General features: G+C 41.8%; 1 protein-coding gene across 1 annotated transcript in view; it reads left to right on the forward strand.

The window, feature by feature from the left end:
• Positions 1-15,781: 15,781 nt before the first annotated feature.
• CUNH4orf45 (chromosome unknown C4orf45 homolog) overlaps positions 15,782-25,421 on the forward strand; it is an 89,520-nt gene continuing 79,880 nt past the window's right edge. The window contains exon 1 of the mRNA XM_053658736.1: positions 15,782-15,845. Coding sequence (XP_053514711.1) covers positions 15,782-15,845 — 64 coding nt within the window. The remainder of the gene's footprint in view (positions 15,846-25,421) is intronic.

Here is a 25,421-nt window from a genome sequence, read left to right on the forward strand (position 1 = left end):
ATAATGATGAAATAGAGTAAAGGCCACTGAGTAACTACGATAAGCATGCCAGTTGCTCACTGTATTTCGGCACACAGCTGGATATGAGAGCTGAACGCATCTCTCTGACATTGCAGGCAGTTTTACTGCAGTGGGAAAAAAACCTGAGCAATGAACACAAGGCAAATGTATCTGCTATTATGGAACTAAACACAATAAATTGTGGAAGGAGAAGGACAGAATAAAAGAAGATATTCTATTTCCATTGTTCTAAGTAGACGTTCCATCTTGTGGCAGAAGGGATGTCATTAATTAGCAGCAGATTTTGGAAGTAACTATGGTTTAAATAGTGTCTGCTCTGCATTTAGTAATGAAAGTGCTTTTGACTGTTATGCTTGCTTTAGTTATTCCCGCAACAATATTTCTCAGCTCCTATTGTGTACAAAGTAGCAGGCGCCGTGCAGGGAGCCAAGGAAAGGACGGCTGTAACATTTCCTTTTGAGCAGCTCACAGTCTAGTGGCATTAGATCTGCAAGAACAAAGCTCCCCCACAAAGCCTGTATCAAATCTTACACAGTTTTAAGCAATAATAAAAAAAATCTATTAGATACTTCTAGAAAAAAGATGTCTCTTTGTACTCATCAGAACATAATTTAAACCATATTTACTAAAACTCCCTGTTACCCTGTTATATGGCCACTTTATTTTTATGTTTTTGTAAGAAAATGCAAAAAGTAGCATTTTTAGAAGCATCTTTAAGATTTTAAACGACAAAAAAGTGTTTATATTTATGTGATCTTAAAGGCAACGTGAGGCTGGAGGATTCAATTACCACATACAGTGATCTTTTCTGCTCACGCTTCTTTTTTCCCACCCCCCCTTTCTTTTTTATTATTACACTCATTCTGCCATGAACTTCATACATATTTATTAAAAATACAACCACTTCTCTCTCCCACTCAATTCAGCAGGCCAACTGCAAAGTTAGGTACCTGTCTTCCCACTTATCAAGCCTGCCAAGGTTTTGACAAAAACAGTCAAAAAATATTGAAACAGAACAATAGTAGAGATGAATGAAACCCAGACGCTGTCAAAATTAAGAGAGGTTTGATTAATGCCACATTAACTTTATTTTCACTATTTCCCCAACCGGGTCAAAAAAAAAAAAGTACAGAGCCAGAGTAATTCACTGGCCCTAAGGAGTGTTTTTAGTTAAACCCAATTTTGACAATAATATCCAAGTTACTTCATGTGTTGTCCAAAGATCACCCTGTATCTACCAAGATGTTAATGCTAGGAATCAAAAGTAGCCTCTACCTCAATGCCCACTTGCTACCAAGATTTCTCCATTATCAACAATTCACTTTTGTCTCCCTGTGACAGCTGAGTCTCAGGGTTATAATGAATGCAGTCTATATTTGGGATCTCTGTGAGTCAAACCCTATTTTCCAGACAGACATAAAATTTGTGTGACTTTTAAATCACTTTAAGTGGATCCTGACCTAATATTAAAACGTTGAGAACAAGTGACCAGTATTCTCAAAAGCATCATACAAATGCAGAATGTGGTAAAGAATAAACACCTTGGAGACAAGCTGAGTGAGAGTCCTGCGTTTGGATCAGACGAGGGACTGTTTAAAATCAGCTGGTTGTTGCTCCAGCCTGTGATCAGCCTCTGGGAGTCTTGATGTCCTCTGTGCATTTGAAGCCTCTTCCTGACATCTTCTCAACAAAGTTCAAAGCTATTTACTCTGCTGCTTTCAGGAAATCAATAAAAATGACTTAGACATTTGTGTAGTACAAGAAAAACAGAACACTTAATTGGTCCAGCTGTGCCTTCATATTTATTTAAATAAAAAGAAATAAGCTAATCCGTGTTGAACACAGAATCCCCTGAAATGGGACAAATTGGTGTTATTTTTCCTGACAGTGATTTTTCAGAAATCTCTATCATTTTTTTTTGTAAACTTACAATAGTCAGAAGGCTCTTTTATTTTCTTTCTGTGAAAATCAGTGATTGAGTGGTCACCTCTTTACAAGTACAATGCATGTTTTTGACATTGCCACAAACTGTTGACATATTTTAAATACTTCAAATGAAGTATTTCAACCTAAACACTTAATGTTTTTCTATTTTGACGTTAAATAATTTTTGAACTCTTTATCGCTTGGTAAATTATCTCAGTTGTCAAAGCAATTATTAGTGATCACCGCAAACAAATTTCTTTGACACTATCTTCATACGGAAATGGACATGCATTTTCATGTGGAATGTGGGGACAAAAATTATGAAGTGCCGTCCCCTCCCCCAGCCGCCTCCTCTGGAGCCCAGCGGCCGTGGCTCCCGTCCCCGTGGCTCGGTGCCAAGAGAAATGCCTACGGGAAGGAAAGCCTGTTCTGAACAGAGCGCCGACGGCCTTTGTGAAAGATGAGAAGACAAAGCCTACTACAGTGAAACTTCTTTAGAACATTTTCCAGGGATCTGAGCATTTTGAGTGTTCTACGTGGGAACATGCGCAGCACAATGACGCATTTCACTGTACTCACGCTTGCCAAACATTCCAGCGCACCCTGTGCATGAGGCTAATAAACTGGCTGAACCAGGAGAGGGTCACAGGCCCAGGGAAGCTTGCCTCCCGCCCCCTTTGTGGTTACACAGCACCGTCAATTACTTCCGTCTGAAACAGAGGCCGGGTCTGTTCTCAAATCCCAGGCTCCGGAGGTCTAAGAATATCGGATGGTTACTTGAGCTGGTTCAGGTGGCTTTGGAGAAGGGCAAAACAGAACCTTTGTGTAAGTACCGAAATCACTTTCAGAATGAAGAAACGTCTGTGCGGGAGGGTAAGCACACCGACACTGTGTCTCCTCTAAAAGTGCGCAGTTGGACCTGGTTAATTTCTTACCCCTTTGTGCTTTTCTTTGTTAAATGCAGTTCTGTTGAGTGCAATCTCTATCATGATGCTTGTGTTTGAAACCCCCTCTTCATATACATTTTAGGTTGTGTGAGAACCTTGGAAACTTGAGGACAAAATCAGAGAACACCAGGGAGCAGGACAGGCCCTACTGTGCGTCCACACTGTCGATGTGGGGTTCCAGCCTCTTTTCTTTTTTTTTTTTTGTAACCTGGAGAGCTTGTTGGATGGATGCAGGAAATTCTGCTCACTGGGTTTTTTCACTTATCTAGGAGCATTTTGTTACTCAGATCACCAAGAATCTGTAGTAACCTGACTTTCTGATACAGCAGATAAAGAGACCAAGATAGAAGCTGGTGGACACTGTTTCCTAAGAATGAATGATAAGCTTTAGTAGGTGAAAAAAAAAAAAAAAGTAATCAATCAAGTCATGGGACAAAGCAGGATTGTGAAGAAATCTTTTGAAGTTAAAATCGAGTATATCATTCACAGGTGGAATCTAGGAAACAAACTGAACCAACAAGGAAATGGGGAGGGACTCACAGATGGAGAGCAGGTGACATCAGTGGGTGGGGCACGGGGGTGCAAGGACTGAGCAAGAAGGAATCAGGACCCGTGGACCTGGACAGCAGTGTGGTGACTGCTGGGGGAAGGGAGGGTGTAAGGAGACTAAATGGTAATGGGGAAAAAATACCGTATGTGTATACATATATATATATATATTTTTAAGATTTTATTTATTTATCTTTAGAGGGGAGGGAAGGTGAGAGGAAGAGAGATACCAATGTATGGTTGCCTCTCCTGCATCCCCTGCTGGGAACTGGCCTGTAACCCAGGCATGTGCCCTGACTGGGAATTGAACTGTGGTTGTTTGGTTCACAGGCCGGTGCTCAATCCACTGAGCTCCACCAGCCAGGGCTATACAATATATATATATATAGAAAACAATATATATTTGTTTTTTAAAAATAAATAAATACATAATTTTAAAAATAAAATAGAATCTAGAATAAATTTTGCCCTGAAAATTAGAGAAAAATCTGAGGAAATTTTTAAAATATACAAGAAAAAAAAAGTATTGCTTAAATGGATGAGCTAATGGCTTTAGACATTAGAAAAGGTGTGTACATTTGGGGTTTTTCCTTCCCTGCTAGGACTACAGGAACTTTTAGACTAAATTTATTCAGGAGTTGATTATTTGGTTTGTCAATAGTAACCAACTTTTTTACCTCTTTTAAAAATTACTTTAGCACAAGAATAGATGTTTGTTTTAGCAAAACATGAATAATCTTTCTAATTGCTAGGTTCCAGAATGCTGGCGGTCCAGCAACGCTGACAGCCACGGTCACTAACGTGAAACATTCCAAAAGGACTCACGGGATACGTGACTGAAAGAATAAGACAACCAAGTATCAAAGTCCGGATAATTTCCAGTTCTTTATTACTACCCCACGCCACCTCCTTTGGGTCAACCTCCCAGAGACTGATGGATGGTGCAAGGGTTGGTTTTGATGTCTAAGGAATGAAGCAGTTCTCTAACAACTGAAAGTTCAATAGTCAACAGTCTTGCTCTTAAAGTAGTCCCAGCCACACTTCCACAGAGGGTTTCCCATTGGCTATCTGCATTAGACAGCCTCTCAATAACTCCCAGCGATCCCTACCCCCAGCACTCATGTCCTTGGGTAATACCTTTCAGTGTGGGCCAGGTTTAGTGACTTCTTTCTGGCAAGCAGAATTTGGCAGAGGCGATAGATGTCACTGACAAGATTAAGTTACAAAACAGCTATGGCTTTTGTCTTGGGTGCTTTCTCTCACTTGTTCCATCTGAAGAAAGCCAGCTGCTGTGTTGTGAGCTTCCCTATGCGGTGAGAAGCTCGCAGCACAGCCCAGGAGCCCTCAAGAAACCAAATCCTTCCAGCAACTGTGACAGTGAGCTTGGCCTCAGCTCTTCCACCACCAAGTCTTCACACGAGACCTGAGCTCCAGCTGACACCTGGACAGAAACCTTGTAAGAGACCCTGAGCCGAGGCACCAAGCTGAGCAGCACCCAGATTCCTGACCCACAGGCACTAAGAGATACAATGCATGTTTATTGTTTTAAGCAACTAAGTTTGGGGATAATTTTTTACACAGCAATAAATTAACTAATGCACCGTTTTTGTCTGCTTCCATCCTTCCAAGTTCTTTAGAGACAGGACTTTCTGTCCTGTCTCTCTCCTAGACATTCCCCAACCCCCACATTCCTTTTATTTCTTCTGTGAGACAATTTAAAACTGTCTGTATTTCGGGCTCCTTTAGGCCATGCCCCAGGGCTTCCCTTTCTTCACCTTAAATGACCTAAACATAATAAAGTAAGGTTTCAACCTAAAAGAAACTGTAGTGCTGGCTGCTATGAGAACAATTTTCAGCTTAAATTAAGAAACCGTGAGTCATCCAAAATAAATAATATATCTGTGATTTCATCAACTTAAAAAATACTCTAGCTCTGGTACATTTTACAAAGTTGAGATTAAAAACCCCAGTGATTCAATAATCAAGTCCCTGAATACTTTAACTTTCTATAGTAATAAAACATTAATTTCAAATATTTTCATTATTTTTGGCCTACCACTGGATTTGGACTATGGCTACAAGTTAGCATGAGACATCCATACCTGGAATCCTCTGGTTTTTCAGCCTTCTGGGCTTAGCTGTTATTTCAGTCCCCTAATAAATTGCCTCGTGGTGCCACTTTTCCTCAGACTGTGGGAAGCCCTGTCTTCAAAGATTTTGGAGGATACTCCCATTTGTCGCTGTTCTCTCTGGAATTATTTCGCACCCCTCCCTGCCCTATCCTGTCTGCTGGCTGAGGTGCTCTTCCTGCTGAGTTTTGTTCTACAACGGGCCCTGCCCTGCTTCCTTCATTCTCCCCAAACACTACCAACACGAGGCTGCCAAATGAAACTGCAGCAAAGCACCGGAGAACAACTTGACGTGGAAATCAGGCATTTCCCGAAATCAGGCTTCCCCAGTCTCTCCGGTGACTGCAGTGCGGGGAAGTGGGTGTGACCACCCTCCTTGGGGTCCCGCGTGCCCTCCCTCCCTGGCTGCCTGGTCTACATCCCTCCTCTTCCATCTTGCTCTTTTCCTCTAGTCCAAGATCCATTCTCCGCAGCAACCTTAATGTTCCTTAATACAAGGCATGTTAACTTGGTTTTGTTTAAACTCCTCTCATCGAGGTAGTGGGGAGTGGGAAAGGCTCTTAATTCCTCCCCCATGGAGGTCCCAGGCACACTCGTGAGTTCTTTCCCAAACGCACCCTCAGCTCAAAGTGTTCCCAGCCATTTGAAATAATATTTTCAATGTGATGTGAGTTTGATAAAAAGATCATGTTAAAAATCCACATAAAATATATAAAAAGAAAAGTTCCCCCCATTGAAACCCTGCTGAATTTACTAAAAAATAAAAATTGACAAAGCAAACGGAGTTTTTTCCTAAGACTAGACCACACACCTATACCAGAAACCACTGTATTTTCCATTTCAAGTAAAAGGTAACACAGCTATTTTCATGATTGTTTGTCATTAGAAGACCCTACTTGAGGCTGTATTTGCATGTATTTGAATGAGCATTCTCCGGTCTGGCAGATGATTGGCAAATATTATAGAAGCACTGTCTTCCCTCTCAGTGTCAAAGGTCTGACACTGAAATGACCCAGTGAGGAACTGATATAAATTATGCTCCATCTTAGGAAGCAAGGTGAAAATGAGATACTGAGCCTCGTGGGTGAAATAAGTCAGACAGAGAAAGAAATATCATATGACTTTCTTATATGTGGAATCTAAAGAACAAAATAAATGAACAAAGAATAGGTGCAAATATTTATACTCCATCATGAAAATGCATTTCCTCAGGGAAGTAAGAAGGGTTAGTTCCAGGCAGTGCCTGGGGACACATCCCCTCTCTGCTTCTTTCCTGGTAGTGAACTGCATCCCATGTTGTCAAAGGGACCTGGGAGTTTCCAGGAGAAACAGCTCGAGGTATTTCTGGTGAAGTGGAGGAGGGACAGGAAAAAGGTCATTGGGTGGAAGGAGAGTGCTAATGAAAGAAGTTTTCCACAGGTAGATTTTTCTGGGCAGCAGAAAGAAGTCATCGGGAGCAAAGTTTAAGTATGTCATGGGCACTGGGTTCAACTAAAGACCTGAGAGTTAGACTAGAGGGGCTTCCAAATCAGAGGATCTACCCGGGCCCTACCCAGGCAGCCGAATGCTTGTTAAACAGTCAAAAGAGCTGTTACGCAACATCGTGTTGCCCTGTTGGTGGCCCTCTGGGCGATGATCCCTTGTCTCCATTCGGGTTGTGTCAAGGAGTCTGAGTCAGAATGCTGGTACAGAGAATGGAACGGTAGCCAGGAGCCCAGTGGCAGTTGGGAGCCAGTTTGGAGAGGCACTGCACTAGCTCCAGAAAACTGTGTTTGAGCAACAATCGAATTACAAAACTTAAAGAATAGCCCAGATGAAAAGATGCTCAAAGTCACTAATCATCAGAGAAATGCAAATTGAAATCGCAGTTAGATATCACCTCACACCGGTCAGAATGGCCACCATCAATAAATCAACAAACAAGTGTCGGTGAGGATGTGGAAAAAAGGGAACCCTAGTGCACTGTTGGTGACCTTGCAAATTGGTGTGGCCACTGTGGGAAATAGTATGGAGCTTCCTCAAAAAATTAAAACTAGAGCTACCATATGACCTGGTGTTTCCACTTCTGGACATTTATGCAAAGAAAACCAAAACACTAATTAGAAAAGACATATGCAACCTTTTGTTCATTGCAGTATTATTTACAATAGCCAAGATATGGAAGCAACCTAAATGGCTATCGATAGACAACTGGATAAAAAAGAAGTTGTACATATATACAATGGAATATTACCCAGTCATTTAAAAAAATGCAATCTTACCATTTGTGACAGCATGGTTGGACCCAGGGGATATTATGATAAGTGAAATAAGTCAGAGAAAGACAAATACCAAATGACTTCACTTATGCATGGAATCTGATGAGCAACATAAACTAACAAACAAAATAGAGAGACTCATAGATCCAGAGAACAGACTGATGGTTGCCAGATGAGAGGGGACTTGGAGGACTGGGTGTAAAAGGTGAAGGATTAAGAAATATAAATTGGCAGTTAAGAGAATAATCATGGGAATGTATGACAAAGGGAACATAATCAATAGTTTTGTAATAACTATGTATGGTACCACGCTGTGGGGGCGACTGCCCTCAGGTCCCCTTGTCCGCCACAGATGAAAGTAAACGCTACCAAGACATGATCTGCTTGGGGAGGAGAGGTGGCCAATTTCTCAGAGGAAAAAGGCCTCAAGCCCCTTCCTCCAAGGACTTTTATTGGGTTTTAATACACAGGAATACAGGGTGACAAGGATCAAACAGTAGATAACATTTCAAAGAAATCTGAGGGCTTAGTCTGAGTCAGAGTCTGTCAGGAAGAGGGTTTGCAGAAACTTTGGGAGACATGCTCATTTCCTGCTTGGACCCTTAACATATGAATGAAAACACTCTTATCAGAGCAGGTTTCACAGGATTTTTAGGAATTCTTTCTGATGCCAGATTTCCCCCAGATACTGCTCTAGTAAGGCAAGCAGCTGCACCCCTCCCCAACAGGTTTTCAGGCTTAAGTGGATTAGAGCCAGGAAAAGCTTCTCCCAGAGGACATGGGGACCCAGGCTATGTCAGAATAGCTAGGGGGTGAGGGTCCATCACTCCCTCTTTGTTGCAGCCCCCTGAGTCCTTCCATGAAGGCCTCCCAAGTGATAGAGTCTGGCTTAGGTTGCCCCTCTCTCTGTGAGGGGTCTTACCCGTCATTGATTTCTGACCAAACTTTGGGGGCAAGGAGAGGAAACTGAGGCAATCGCTACCAGAGACAAACCTTGTCTCCTGTGGCTCACATTCCAGAGGTCACTCTCTCATCCTTAGACAAGGGGGGTAGTTACAATTTCTGAAACCAGGCAGAGCGGTCCCCAACACCAGGCGGGTACTAGACTTACCAGGGCAACCACTTCATAAGACATAAATGTCTAATTCCTATGCTGTGCACCTGCAACTAATATAATATCGAATGTCAAATGTAATTGAAAAAACAAATTGGAAAAAAATAAAGCAACAGTGTGTGGGACACCAGAAAAGGAAGCATGTGCGATCTTGAGAGATTTGAGCTGATGGAGGAAAAAGAGGAGCAACTGGGAAGGAGATTGATTTTTCTGCGATTACAGAGGTAGGAAGGATATCAGGGTTAGGAAATTGAGGGTTAGATGTTACTGTCAGCTCATTCACGGGCCGGGAAGCTGCTATAGCCTGAAGAGAATCACTTCCACTACCTCTGTTCCCTTTTCCATATGGGAGAATTTCATTCTATTCAAAGTACCATTTTAAAAAATGTGTTTGTTGACAATCAAACTCAGGTTTCCATTGTAACAACTCAGAAATAATGAAGTAGATTTGGAATTTCTACGTTCTCTGTCCCGGGTGCAGAATTAGACAGAACAATGTCACTCCATTCTGGAACTCACCGAGCTCGTCAATAAGTTGGGGAGATTAATTCTGTGTCATAGCATCACTGTGAAGATATTTGGGAGTGTGTTCACCACAGTGTCTGGCACCTAGTAAGCATCCAATTATATTTGTTCATTGTTCAGTAAGGAAGATTTTATCAGAAAATTAAACTGGTGGCAGAGAAAGAGCACATAAACACTAGAGCAAATCCCAAGGGCTTTTGATATCCACAGCACTATGTATGAGGAAAAGAGAGGACAGATGCTTTTGTAAACTAGAGTAGGAAAAAAGCTTCCTGGACTGGGGAAAAGAGGATGGGTTTTCGTCCTGACTCAGCTTCCTGCTCTCTGATTGGCTCCTTCCCTAACCTCTCCCAGTATCACATTGCTCAGGAGAAAACCCATGGGCTCAGTCTCCGTACCAAGAACTACTCACACATTTGTAAGATGTGACCATTATTGGTGCTAAAAAACCTGCTTTAATTATCTGTTGTTTCTTAACATATAGTTTAGCAATTAGCAGGTAGCAATTACAATGTTTATTGGTTTTAATTTTTTTCTAATTTATTTTATTTGTTTATTTTTAGAGAGAGGGTAAGGGAAGGAGAAAGAGTGGGAGAGAAACATCAATGTGTGGTTGCCTCTCGTGTATCCCCCACTGGGGACCCCGCCCGCAACCCAGGCGTGCGCCCTGACTGGGAATCGAACCAGCAACCCCTTGCTTCTTAAGCCCATGCTCAGTCCACTGAGCTACACCAGCCAGGGCGGTTTTAATGTTTTTAACGATTGCAAACCTCTCTTTTCCCTTTCCCTCTAAAAGATAAATAAATAAAATCTTTAAAAAAAAAAGGCTGTATTTTTATAGAAAAAGCACAAGTGTGCTATAATTCCTGATTAAATTAGCTACACCTAGCTGTGGGAAGTCGGGTTGATAGGACAGGCAGAAAATAGCATCAGTATAATCGTGGCACCAACTCACTCAGACTCTCGTTGAATGAGTAGAAGAATACAGACCCTTTCATGAGCGGGCCTTGCAAATCCAGATATAAAATGTAAGGTTATGATTGTCACACTTTAAAGTTGGACTCATCATGCGTGTTTTCTAAGGCTGGGGAATGAGAAAGGTGAAGGAGGGGGTGATGAGACTCATATAACAGTGAACATTTATTGTGCACATACACACTTGGTACGTACGAGTCATGTACGGTGACAAGTATTCCATATGTATTACCTCCTTTGCCCTATCGGCAGGCACAATACGTCTCATTTTACAGAAAATCAACATGTCAGTGTTATACAGATTGTGTTTGTTGGCAATCAAACTCAGATTTCCACTGTAACCACTCAGAAGTAATGAAGCAGACTTGGGATTTCTACGTTCTCTGTCCTGGATACACAACAAGACAGAACAGCGCCACTTTACTCTGGGACTCCCCGAGCTCATCAGTAAGTTGGGGAGGTGGTTGAGATTCGAAGCCAAGTCCCTGACTCCAAGCCAAGACTGTGGCCCAAAAGTTAGAATTCAGGGAAAGGACCTAAAAATGTTTGGAGCTGAAACTTACAAAGAGAGATTTACTAGCACGGGGGGTGAGGGGTAGGGGGGGGGCAAAGTTCCCTAGTTTACAGAGTGTGCTGAGCAGTGGGATCATTGACACTGGGATGTCATTTTAGCAGATGCTGACCTGCATTCACCTGGACATCTATACCACTGTTGCATGAGTTTCCAGTTTGTAGCACTTCTACGTCATTAAAATACATAACTTAATGCCTTTCAAAATATTAGAACAAGACATTTCTGTGGGGCCACTGCTCTGTCCTCCTCAGTTATGCTGCTGAAGCAGTGATCCACTCTGAAGTAGCTGTGAAATTAGCCAGACAAGACAATAGCCAAAATGTCATTCCTGCCAAGCAGCAAACCCTGAGTTTTGTCAGAAGAGGCTGCTATTATTTCATAAACAATAGGGATTTTCTCCAACAGAAACGCATCTGGTGACCATGGGAGATCATCTTTAATCCCCTATAATGAGTTCAGTAGCTGTCACAACATTGTACGATTATTTGGGCTTAACCGCTCTATTAAAGTGTTGTGCAGCCCAGACAAATCCCCACTTAGTTAACACCATTGCTTTGTTGGTTGGCCTTGGTTTTCTTTCTTTTGTTTTCACTAATGTTGTGGTACTACTACTCATCAGTCGCCCAAGCAGGGAAACTGGGTCATCCTGACTTTTTCTGACCTCAGTTCAGCACATTTCCTGAACGTGTCTCTCCATTCCTGTCACCTCTGCCTTAGTTCAGGCCCTCGTCTTCACGCTCCAGGACTCTTTCAACAGCTGCCTGCTGGGGCCCTTGTCCCCAGCCTTTTCCTCAGGCTCATTCTGCACACAGTCAAGCATCTTCTATCTGAACCCAACACTGGCCAGTCTCTGCCTGTTTAACACCCTTCAATGGTCCTCACTGCCTACAGAATAAAGCTCCAAGCCCCCAGAATGGCTTGGAGAGCCTCTCCAGCCCCCTTTCCGCTTCTTAGCCATGATCATGACCTCCAGCAGTGCTGACCTTCTGGTATTTTTGCTATGCACAGTTCTGTTGGTTGTTTCTCCCTTCTGAGCCTTTTGCTCAAGATGTCCCCTTTGTCCAAAATGCCCTCCATGCCCACCCCATCCTCCAGCCCCCGCCCATTCTCTGAGAAGCAGTCCACACAGCACTCCCTCCAGGGACCCCCGCCTCACCACACTGAGCACGGACCCTGTTCCTGCCCGGGGCGGGGACCCTCCTGTCTGTTCCCATGCCTCCAGGAACACCGATGGCACTTTTTAGACTGTATTGCTGTAACCATCATTGCCCTCACTACATTTTATTGTCGTTCTCTGTTGAGGCATCTGTTGTCCTTCTCTATAATGTTAGCCCAGTCTTTCAAAAGTGGAATAGAAAAAGGTTGACGGCCTATAGGAAAATGCACAGGAGATAGGATCAGAAGGACCACAGGAAATAATGCAAGTGGCTCTTAAACATATGAAAAGATGTTCAATCTGGCTAGTAACAAAAAAATGTACATTACTATGTTACTATTACTTACCTGCCAGAATAACATAAATCTGGAAGTTTGACAACATGCTCTGTGGGTGAGGCCCCGTGGAAATAGTCATTCTCAGACAATGGTACAACCAGCACAGAGAATTTGGTGACATCAAGCAAGTTTATTTATGCTTTTATTCTTTGCTCTGGCAACTGCACTTCTTGAAACTTATCTCAAAGATGTACTGTAAAGTGCATGAGAAGCTCTATGTAGAAAGCTATACTTTAGAGTACTTTTTATAATAGCAAACAATTAGAAACAGCCATATGACCATTAATAAGAGGATTGCTAGAATAAACTCTGATAAATCCATACAATAGAGTATTTTGAAGCTGTAAAAAATGAGAGATATCTTTACGTAATATCACAGAGTGATGGGCAAGTCTGTTAAGTGAAAAAGCAAGGTGGCAAAACATGCGTTTAGTTTGTAACTGTTTTCCTGGGAAAAGGGGAAGAGGATATGATTATAAATATAAGCTTACAGTTTTTACAAATGTTCCTACAAGAAAAAGGAAGTAATGGGATGGAGATGACAGGATAAAAGCTAGACTTCTCTAAATATCCCTGATTTTAAGGATTTTACTTTAAAACCATGTAATATTTTACTTAATTGTAAAATAATTTTTAAAAAGATTTTATTTATTTCTCTTTAGAGAGAAGGAAAGGGAGAGAAACAGAGCAGGAGAGAAATATCAGTGTGTGGTTGCCTCTTGTGGGCCCCCTGACTAGGGACCTGGCCCACAAGTCCAGGTATGTGCCCTGACTGGGAATCAAACCAGCGACCCTTTGGTTCACAGGTACGTGCTCAATCCACTGAGCCACACCAGTCAGAGCATAAAATAATTTTTTCAATCTCTAAAACAATGAAACAAAACAAATGAACCTAAATATGTACTGAGTTGGTGGAACATCTCATAGGAAAGCACTAACTCTGATTTTTCTCCTCTGGGCCACTTTCTTCCAGCCTGTTGCCACCAGAATTGCTGACCTTAAGCCCACAACAAATTGTAAGATTTCTAACAGTCTTTAAGGCAAAGCAGAAGCCTACATTTCTCGCGATAGGTTCATGGGAAGTCCTCAGCCCAAAACCAAAATCTCATTATTTTCTGCTTTGGTTACTAAAAAATTATTTTTTCTCATTCAGGTCTTTCCTTCCTTTCTCTCTTCAGCATCATGAAAACCACAAGTGATGTACCCAAAATAGGCAGGATCCCATCTTCCACGAGAAGGTTTCAACTTGGATGATGTGGAAAATGGCAGTTCCAAGGACACCAATAGGTCATTTTCAGAAGGAAGCTTTCACCTGAAGATAGAGACCCCTTGACTACAGTAACCAGTACATGGTCACCTCGGAAGGAAGAGAAAAGCTTCTGAAACTGCCGAGGGCCAGCAGGGAGGGAAAGAAGAGAGGTGCCGGTCATGACCAAGGAAGATGACAAGAAGCCATTCTCTACTGAAGAAGATCAGTAGCTAAAGTCTGACTGTACTGGGAAAATACAATAATCTTCTGGTTAGAAAGGATGAATGGTTGAAATCACATTTGTGCACATACATGTAGCCTGTCTGGTTGTCACCAGTAAAGTTTTCTGGAAGTTGGGGGTCAAGATGGTTATTTGGGATCTACACCTATGGACAGAAAGAGGTCAAAGTAGGACTGGGCAGAGGAAGAAGCTGAACTGTGATGAGGGCTCAGCAAAGCCTTGGCCCACCAGGAGAAAATCGTTCAGTAGCAGACAGAAAAGACTGGTTGTTCAAGCCCCTCCTGATTTAGTCACCTGACAGGGGCTGCTCCGAAAGGGCTGGACCTAAGACTAAAGAGGCAGTTCTCTACTGGGAAAGCTGGCCTTGAACTTGCTGACAGCTGGAGGTTGCCTGCTGACAGCGCTTCCTGCAGCTGAGATACAGCCCTTCCTTGAAGTGGGACCTGGGTGGTGTCTCTGCCTATCATACTAGCAAACCTCTTTCTAGTGAACACCATGTTTTTATTTTCATTTCTCTCAACAAACAAAAAATATATTGCATTTTCAGGAAAGAACCCCATATACTTAGTGTTGAATTTGAAATTACTATCAGAGCTTATATTCCATGGATTATCAGGGGTCGCTATTATATTTCTGGGCAGGCTGGAATTCGCTGGTAATTTGTTTTTTCATCCCGCAAACATTTATTAAATGTCTATGGCATAGCAGTCTCCAGAAATTGAAATATGAATAAAAATGCTTTTTCATAAAATCACGCATGGGAGAGTCTAGTGGGGAAGCAGACAAAATAGACAAGACGAAGTGGTAAGGGTTAAACAGAGAGGTATACACAAGGTACTATAGAATTAAAGGCCCTGGCCGGTGTGGCTCAGTGGACTGAGTGCTGGCCTGTGAACCAGAGGGCACATGCCCTCAATTCCCAGTCAGGGCACATGCCTGGGTTGCGGGCCAGGCCCTCAGTTGGGGGCACGAGAGAAGCAACCACATGTTGATGTTTCTCTCCCTTTCTTTCTCCCTCTCTTCCTCTCTCTAAAAATAGATTTTAAAATCTTTTTAAAAAATAATTAAAGGGGCATGCAGGAGAACATGCTTTGCTACGTCTGCAGACATCCTCCTAGAAGAGGAGGTGTGGGCTCTGACTCTGAGGACAGGAGGCATTTGCAAGTGTTGTAGGAAGAATGAATCGCACGTGTAAAGCTCAGAAGACTGAAAGAGCATCACACGTTATGGGAGCCGTAAATGGATCGCTAATAACCAAGGCACATGTTGTCCTTAAGGAAGTATTGGAATTTGGGGCTGGAAAGCAATATAGTATATAAAATCATCTTATTCATCTATTAATATAATTTTATTTTTATCTACCCCATTTCTTAAATGCATTTAACCATGGTTTGTGGTTTTCGTTTGTTTGTTGCAATAACACCCCACTGCAGAATGTTCTTTGGGAAATGTTGATGGAAGCTGCCAGGTCATCTGTGACAAGCCTGTTCTAGATCTGACACCTGAACAGGTAGCTTCTCACTTGATATTGACAGGTGAGGGAAAGATATTATTGGATGTAATTCCTGGGAATGCTATTGCTGTCTCGGAGACTGGAATACTGAACTCTGCCCGAAGGAAGTCCCTACCTGCCTGTCATAAAGAGTCCTTAGCAACCACTCAGCTCAGGGCACAGACAGGGAGAGTAAAGGCCACAGAATCTTTGACTCTTGCTGGAGCAGATAACTGGTCTGAGGAAACTAAGGAAGTAAATCCAGTAGCACAGTTACAGCCTTGGCCATGGCATCTGTGGCATATCGAGAGCCCCTGTCTGCCACAGTGGGAAAACGCATGATTTTTACAGGTAAGGAGACTTTCTGTAGGCTTTTATAAGGAGATCTAAACTTTCTTCATTCTTCTCCCATTTGATGCTCACACATGATACTCACATAATGGACATAAGAGTGGAATTATCACATATATTTATTATTTATGACACTGCTACTCTTATTATGCACACCCAGTTTGGGCACCAACACTGTCCTGCCATTGGCAGATCTGTGATAGCCAAGTTCTCACTATGTCTGACTTTCACAAAGGAACATTTTTATATCATGAACTTTGTTTTGTGTAAGAGGGCTACTTGGATGCTAATAACACATATACCTTAATCATTAATATTACTGATTTAAGCTTTTTTTTAAGCTCAGGTACTTTTAGAAACTTGACCTATTTGACTAATAAAAATTTGAGCAAGATGCATGAACCTAGTAAAATTTTTTATTATGTTTTGTTCCTTTAACTTTTTAAAAATTACTTGAAGGCTATGTGTGTGTGGAATTATAATAAAAGTATAATTAAATAGAATATGATTAGTTGTGATAAGTCTATAAGAAATAAACTAAATGTCACCTGATTTCCTTTATATTTTTATATAATCATATTTTATAAGCCTATCCCTTTGCTTATATGTAAATTCCCATTCCAGTCATGAGAAATCTGGCCCCATCTATCTGCCATTTGATTTACTTGTTTAAGTGCTACCTGTACAATACAGTTATCAGAACTGTTAACCTGTACTTCATGGTAAAACCAAACAAACAAACAAAACCTATCAACTGGAGTAATGTGCTTCCTTGCAGTACCTTTCGTTTAAAACTTGTAGGTTCTACTCATTTCCAAAGTTTTAACCTTCAGCGAGGCTGTCATACATTTGTAATGCAGTTAGATTCTCTTGCCACCATCTGAATTCTCCCTTAGAAGGGAATGATCCCGACATGGAATTTCTGTTAGAAATGCATTCGAATGGGAAACAGTCTCTAGGACATGGCCAAAAGCCATATGATGAATGAAGCTATAAGTGGTAGGAGAAGTACATAAATGTGTATGTGATTTTGAAAAGCATTGCTCCATTAGCCTGGGTTTCAGACCCATTTATTCATCTCGTTTTTTTCCCTGTGCAACTGCCACACTAACAGTTATGGTCTCAAATTCAATCTCTTTAAAAATAGAAAATGACTTCACACTAGAACTGCCGGCGGTTCCCTTTTTGAAGAAAGAATAAAATAGCCCTAAAATTCAGCTTAAGTCTCACCACTATAATTCATGAAGTAAATATTTTAGATTTTTAAAAATTAAATTGTGACAAAAGCTTACACATTTTAAGGGGACTGACACATTTGGTTGGCTGATCTGCATTTTATTCTATAATCATAGAATGTGTTTTGCCTGAATCCAAGTCTCTCTACAAGGGACAGCAGTTCCAACTGCTAAAAAGTTAAAGAAACTGCTTACTATTGTGACCTTGGACCAGAAGGTGGAAGGAGTTCCAACTTCTTCCTTCAATTTTTGGTCATCTAAGTCATCGCCAATGTGATTTGCAGGGAAAAAAAAAAACATTAGTTGCTGCCACCACTTTGAAAACCATTTAAACCAAGTTTTTAGAAGAGAACTTCTTAGGACAAGCTTTGTCGCACGCTCTAGTTTTCCTGTTTGTGTGTTTTTTTTAGAACTATAAACTGAGACGGGAAGGAGGACATATTCGCCCTCCTGGATCTTGATTTAATTTTCCAAAGTCGGCATCTTATAGGTGACATTAATATAGTCTCTTTAAATCAGAGAGAAATGCTCAGGATTAAGTAAGAAAAGCTTTTTATTGTTGAAACAGTGTTTGAAAAAAGTAATTCTTTTATAAAGATTATTTGATTGTTTACTGTGCAACCTTCTAGGAAACAGAAATAAGCTCAAAGATCCTGTTTCAGGAAAAAGGACTTGGACTTGAACCAGAACTTAAATTTGAATCTTGGCTTTTCATCTTATCCTTTCTTTCTCTCTCTCTCTCTCTCTCTCTCTCTCTCTCCTGTTTTATTGAGAAATAATTGGCACATCATTATACGAGTTTAAGGAATACAACAGCATAGTTAGATTTACAAATATTGTGACAAGATTACCACAGAAGTTTCAGCTAACATACATCAGCTAATATAGATATAATAAAAAGAAAAGATATAAAATGAAATAAGAAAAAAATCTTCTGATGAGAACTCTTAGGATTTACTTTCTTTTTTTTTCCTCTTAACCTTTCTAATCTCAGTTTTTTAAATCTTTTATTGGAGATAGTAGTACCTATTTCATAGGTTTTCTATGATGATTTAATGAAAATGCCTGCATAGGCCACAATTTAATAACATTTTTGAATTTTTATTTTTCTTAAGTAGTTGAACTATTTTTTTTCCTTGAGAAGGTGGTTATGTGGAAGAGGTAGGAGCTGGAGAGAACACAAAAATCATCCTTAAAATTCTGCTTTTTCATAATAAACCACGCAAGTACACTTTATTCCCTAAAGTCTGAAGCCATAAGCATGTTTTTCAAGGGTTCAGAAGGAATCGTCTAAGATTATTTAAACCAGTGTTTTTTTAAACAATAACTGTACTAATCACCTAGGGAGTCTTATGAAAATACAGATGCTGATCCCATTGGTCTGGAGTGGGGAGCCTTGGAATCTGCATTTCTACGGAATTTCCAGGTGACGCCGTGCTAAGGGCCAGGGACCACACTTTGAGCAACAAGGACAGAAACCCTTCTGGCTCCACCACTTACTATTGTGACCTTGGACCAGATATTTGCCTCACTGTGTCTCAGCTATAGCATCTGTAAAACAGCAGTACCATGCATTTCATAGGGTTTCTGGACATTTTAAGTGAGTTAATGTGCACAGAATACTTAGACCAGTGCCTGACCTGCAGTGAGCTCTGTACGCGTGTTAACTATCATCGTCTGACATAGACCACTAGCAACGTAAGTAAACTGTGGGCAGTGGGCCCAGAAGATGAAGTCATTTGTGATGCTAATAATTAGAATCCACATGAAGATTTTTTTTCCTGCTAACTCTTGGCCTTTTGGATCTTCCTATAAATCTGATTGATCTAAATAATACTAAAGAAAATAAGTTCCATGGAAAAGTTATGATGGTAGAATGGCGAATTTTGGAATATTCCCCATAAACCTCATTATGTGATCTTGGCTGATGAAAGCAATATGTCATTCTATAGTTCAGATCTTTTTATTCTTAAAAAGATCTGTGTAGGGGGCACGAGAGGGGACTCTTTCACTACTGACATCCCATTTGTCTGTTTATCTTGTGTCTGTTTCCTTCTTTTTTTTTCTTCCTCTCATGCAAGGGGAGAGGTACCACATGCCAAACTCCAGCAAAAAAGCACTTTACCCTTGACACCTGCTGGTTATGATCCTAGTCAATTTCACTCACAGCAAGTGATAAAAAAATAAAGTGCCTCAGTGTTGTGCTAACCCAGTTGCCAGCAATTATCTCAGAAAAGGGTGAACCTTTCACAGAGCCTATTAAAAGGTGTCTTTGACCACAGATACCATCTTTAAGAAGAATACACTCCAGGAAAAAGGCGAGGCAGACAGCAGATTATCCACACCTTCAGGCACAACAACAGGGAAAGAGACTGCAACTCATTTGTGTGGCCAAATCATTTATTTGGGACAGCACTTTCTAAAATAAAGGAGACAATTTCCAGAAACTACTGAACTGCAGGAGAGGCAGCCATTTAAAGGGAAGAAATAAGCAGACTGACGGCTCCTGTTCTGTAATAGGGCTGAACTAGATAGCAGTCACAAGGAGACCTGCCGCCTCATTTTCAAGGAGAGTCTGAAAAAAACTGAGTTTCTCTGACAATGACCTAGAACCAACCTGAGCAAGTCTGGCAGAGGAAAGGGGAGATTTAGTTTATTTCTAAGCCTCATTCTTGGCAGTCAAGTGAACCAGAAGGCGAGCCAGGGACCCTAAGCGGCTGGGATAAACGCCGCAGTTCCCAAGGTCAGCAAATGATCGAAACTCACCAATGCATAATTGGGGGAGGAAAGTGGCTACTGAGGGAAAAAGAGACATGGAGTAGCGTGAAATGTGAGCCAAATCCAGTTTTGGGGTTCTATGTCAGATTCTACTGCCAATAATACTAAGAGCTCCCCGAAAGGTTTTCTTAGCTCACCACAATCCCAAATCTAAGGCACTAATTCTCAAAATTTAATATGCTTAGGAACTACTTATGAGAATTTTATGAATGCAGAATGCCCAAAATTCTGAGTTAAATTTTCTGGGGCCTAGAACCTGCAAGTTAAATAAGCACACCCAGAGATACAACGATACAGTCCTTGCGATACAAGGATTCCATGTGACACGTCGTGGGGAACGCAGGAGACGAGAGGGCAATAGGAACTGTGTGTACCCAGGTCCTGGAAGCCTGCCCAATGCTCCAGTTCTATTCCTCCGTAAGGTCTAACTTGCCTCCAGTCAGATCAGAAGTCTCAGCTCACAGCCACCGGTTTTTAAAAGTAACTTAAAAGCCTGTGATTTAAAAGAGAAGAATAAGCACGTTTGTATACTTCAAATTGTGTAGTATAGCATTCTGTAAATGATTACATAAAAACGAAATACATTTTTCATCCCAACGAATTATGGCACCAATGACAGAATAATTAGGAGTTTGAGTTGTCAAAACTGATGCAAACAAAGCTATCTGAAGTTAAAGGGAGGTTAGTGAGTAAATGCTGATAGCATTCAAGTTGGATAAATTCTTTGATCATAGCAAGAAAATAATACCTCCTACATATTTTTCTATTACAGGTTTTTCATATTCTTTTCAAAATTCAATTTATAAGCTAAGTAGTTATGACTACCCTCTTTTCACCAAATGGAAGCAGAAGAAAGTAGACATGCTAGTGATGCGGGCTAAATAAATGTAAAAAATAGACCTATGATTCTACAATCCCAGGAACTGACATGGTAATTTTATTCATTTCCCTTTCCGAGGCTTGTGTAGCCACTTAGAACTCAGGGTCCACCGCAGAGCAACACTCACTCCCCCGTCACCACCCCTCATGCTGTGTGTATGTGCCTACATGGGCACACACGTACCCTTTGACATGTGGAAATGCCCTAAGGACTGTCAGCTCTTCTTGTCCGCAGGGATGCCAAAAACAAAAAACTGAAAAAACAGTTCTAGATCTCAGGAATTTCTTCTTTTTTTTCCTCTCTTAAACCAAGTGTCTTAGACTCCCTTGAAATGGGGGGTGGGAGTAGGGAAAATAGCTTATCATTGACCTGGGCATAGAATAACTCAGAAGATAAAGGTGGAAATGGGGGTTTGCAGTAAATCCCCAACACTGCACTAACTGTACCTCCACTTCCAAGGGAGTGGCAGTGCTGTGAAATACCGTCTCTGTTTGGACTGTTTTGGGTGAGGACTGTGAAAGAGGATGTTATTTACATTAGCCTAGATATAGGTCAAGAACCCCATTAATCACTGTTAAATAAATAACTCCAGCTGTTCCTCCCCCAGAGCACTGCGTGCGGGAGCAGTGGCCGCGTGGGAGACAGGGAGCCCCCGCCTTTGAGAGTTTGTGCTGGAGGACCATGTCATCCTGGTCCAGGGCACGTCTGTCTGGCTTTCTCCAACTGGCAGTCACAGTTTTAATGGCCTGGGTGGATGACTTTAGAAGAGCGATGTACATGTGCAACATCCAGCCCTTAAGCCGTACTGTGTCAAACAGTATCTCCAAATTTGGCTGCGAGTTGTCCGGCCATTTTTGTGTGATGATGTCACCCAAAACATAGACAGAAACTATATGTAAAATGTTCACCTCACCCCTGTGAATCACCTAAAAGGATGACAGAGTGCCTTAGCTTAAAATGTTTTGAAGTTGAAACACACATTGGGGCTGAGATTGTGCTCAAAGATAAAGAATGTATTGTACAAAAAAAGGCCAGCTCTTGAAGCAGAGTTCACAGAAGGCAGGAGAGGAAACAAATGGAAAGACACCACAAATAAATGGAAAGACACCACATCCCTGCCTGGCCCAAAGGCAGAGGGTCCAAATTCAGGGCTACTTCAATTTGGCGGCACTCACTTTCTCATTTCTCAACTAGACACAATGGAGTAGACAAAATGCTGAGCAAGCGACTCCTACATAAGGCAGCTTCAAAGACAATGTCTACCACCACATGGTTACTCCTGTAGCCTGTTCCTCAAAAGGGATCACAAGTATTTGGATCTTCTACTCTCTCCCACCTTCACCAAGGGACTGATGTGCCCTTAATCTCCGGGTCTATCTCTGATCTCTCCATATTTTCTTCTATTGTACAGTTATACACACACACACACACACACACACACACACACATATATATATATATATATATATATAACTGTTATATGTATATATATATGTATATATATGTATATATATGGCTATGCACAGATAATCACAAACCCTAGTTGGTATTATTTACATTTTTTTTAAAGAGCTGCTACCAAAGGACATTTAGGGAATCTAGATTAGAGCTTTGAATTCAGCTCCAGTACACAGCTGATTTACTGGAGGCCAAGGCCACCACCCCAAGGCCACCCCCACCCCAAAAGGCCAATCTAACAGGCCAGGTGGCTAGCTACTGTTGCCTCCTTGTACATTAATTGTGTTCTTTTTTCTGGCTTTAGCTTCTCCTCTTGTGCAGGTTGAGAACTTCTGTCCCAGCCACACCCACATTTTTAGGATGACCACCTGTCCCAGTGTACCCAGGATGAGGAGTTTCCCAGGACACTGAATTTTCAGTGCTAAGACTGGGATGAGTTGGTCACCCTAACTTTGACCCTTAGTTGCTGCCTTTGCCAGAACTCCCCACCTCCAAGACATCCATTTCAGGGTGCAGATAGAATCCATTCTCTGAATTCTGCATAAAGTGGGGTGGGGAAGTGTTCACAATGTCAGGGCACTAGGCAAGAGTTCCCTTCCACATGAGCCGTTACTAAGGTCCTCCCTTGCACTCGAGCAGAGAAAGTTTGAAAGGTCCAGACCATTCCACAGATATTACTAAGTAGATGCCTGCCCTACTCCGGGGAAATCTTGCTCAGGTATAGACAGGTGATAATCACTGGCCTCTTCACCTCTGTCTGATTTCGGGCTGCTTGCTATTCTTCTCCACTGAAGAGCAGCTGCACTAAACCATCTATTGAGTTTGTTGCAAACCCGAAGAGAAGACCCTGAACCCATCTCCGATTGTTTCTAGCAATTCAAAATGGCCTCAAATTTTGCAAAGAGGGCAAGACCAGTATCCTGGACCAATACACTTACTCAGGAGAAAAAAAAACATAAAATCTCCTCTCCCTTTTTATGTCTTGAACTTTTTTTTTGTTGCCCTGTTTAATGATAGCTGTCCATGTATTTGTCTAGGTTCCATCATTAATTTATGTTACCTAATATTAGAGTCAAATAAATTCTGTAAAATGCAAGTAACAGGACCACCATAAATGTTAGCTGGACCAAACTCATTGCCACAACCTAAATGTGGTGAGTTTATACTGAGTCAGCTTAGCTAAGTTAGAACTACTTTTCCCAGAATTCTTTCCTCTGCATAGTTTTGGATTAGGCTGGGCCACAAGAAACATTTTGCATGCAATTTGGAAGGCAGAAGTGAAGCACTGGACAAATTATTTCTGTGCTCAGAAGGTGGGTGCCGGCCCCCCGGTGATGTTGCCGCTCCTGCCCACTGTTGCTGATACACTGGCTCCCCTTGTTGGTGTGGGGCAGCTGCTTAAAAGACTTCCACACTCCCTTCCTCAGCTTCATTGACATCTGGGACAAGTAGTCAGCACTGACAAAAGGCACCAGTTTGCACTTTGATCATCAAATTTGGAGGCTTGGAGGCATGAGAGAGCTCTTTGGATCCAGTTAATCCTTGTGGGTTCCAGTTTCTCTTACAACCGTAAAGGCCACTTGGAGCCTGTCAGGAGCACTCCCAAGTCATACATGGCACAGACACAGTAGCTAGCATCCTAGATTCACACGACTCATTTTTGTTCTAGCCTCACACCCTTCCCCCTCTCTGTCTTGCCTCCTTCTATGTGTTTTCTCCCAAGACATCCTCTTTACATTTTCAAACCCACATTGGTTTGACCCACTGCTTTTCATCTGTTGCTTGTTTGCCAGCATCTAAATTATTTTCCTGACCTGGTGGGGGTAGACTGCTGATCCATGGTGTGTCTACCACAGCCAGAGTTTTTCTTGTGAAGCTGTGTATTCTGGCGTTCCAGCGGTTTGGGGGGGGGACAGGACTTCTGGGACTCTCCTTCTTTCTGGTTCCAGCTTGAAAGGACAGACAGACAGCACCAAGGGCAGGCTAATGCAGAATACATGCAAAAACTTTTGTAGAAGGTATGGACAAAGGAGCTGAATAATTGACAACTCCTTGAGAAATTTGCAGCTTAAGGCGTTTTCCTTTATCCTACTATTCATAGGCACTAATTTATACATGTGACCAAAAGTTCTGCTATCCAGAGAGTCATTCTGGGTATCTGATGATCTCTAAACTGGGTCCATAAAAGGAATATACAGCAGGAACACATTATTGTTCACCATTTTTGCTTATTTTTTCCCCCGGAGTAGATTAGTGTGTTGCTAGAAGGGACAAGAGTCCTCCATAAGATCTTCCTCTCTCAGTCAGGATTTCTCTAATACTACTTACTCAGTGGTTTATGTGATTTGTTCACTAACAGAGCACTGCGGAGAGCAACATCCAGAAACAGGTTTTAGACAAGGAGCTTCCACCTGCTGCCTCCAATCTACACTCTATTCACCCAGGCATTGCTCTCTTGTCCCACCCTACAGAGCCTTCCAGGGCTGTGCTGACTTATGTTCATGCACCTTTGAGACAGAGATTGGCCTTTTAAGAGAAATGGAAAAGTGAAGACAGTGCGGATGCATTGTGGGAAGCAGTGGGAGGGAATCAGACAAGTTCACAGGGAATGCATTTAACTCTTTCTTCCAGGGGCCCAACTGCTGCTCACCCAAGTGTCTCTCTGTGGGAGGCAGTCTGCTGTAAGAAAAATGAGAAATTGAGAGCACAGTAGGACTCCCCACTTTAGCCTTTTTAACTGACAAACAAGTGTGAGGTAACTAGGCTGCAACTGCAAGGGGTTACCAAAGAAAACATAGGAAAATAACATGGGAAAGACGACACAATCTAGAAAGCCCTCGTAAAAGAGAAGAAAGAAAAAGCTAACACAATGAATCTTCTTTTTAAAAATTAACTAGAAAATTAGAAACTAGAAAAATATCTGTAACTTTGAATTATTGCATTTTCCCCCACCCATAGTTAGCACGGGATGGAGCAAAGGCAATGCCGTTTCAGAATTTGTGAACGCTGCAGTAGTAAGTGGGCTAGAGGGAGTTCGGCTCCTTGGTGCCTGTCTGTCACTTTCATTTCTTCGTGTGCTGTGAGGAATCGGCCACGTTTGGAGAGGGGGAGCCTATGAGATGTTTCTGCAGGAACCCACAGGTGTCGCAGTGGTCTGCTGGGCGGACATGGGCGGTGATGTTGGAAATGTGCCTTCCCTTCCTCTTGCCAAGAGGAAAATCCAGC

This window comes from Artibeus jamaicensis, unplaced genomic scaffold (assembly GCF_021234435.1).
Source record: "Artibeus jamaicensis isolate MK-2021 breed Jamaican fruit bat unplaced genomic scaffold, CSHL_Jam_final scaffold_537, whole genome shotgun sequence".
NCBI classification, from domain to species: Eukaryota; Metazoa; Chordata; class Mammalia; order Chiroptera; family Phyllostomidae; genus Artibeus; species Artibeus jamaicensis.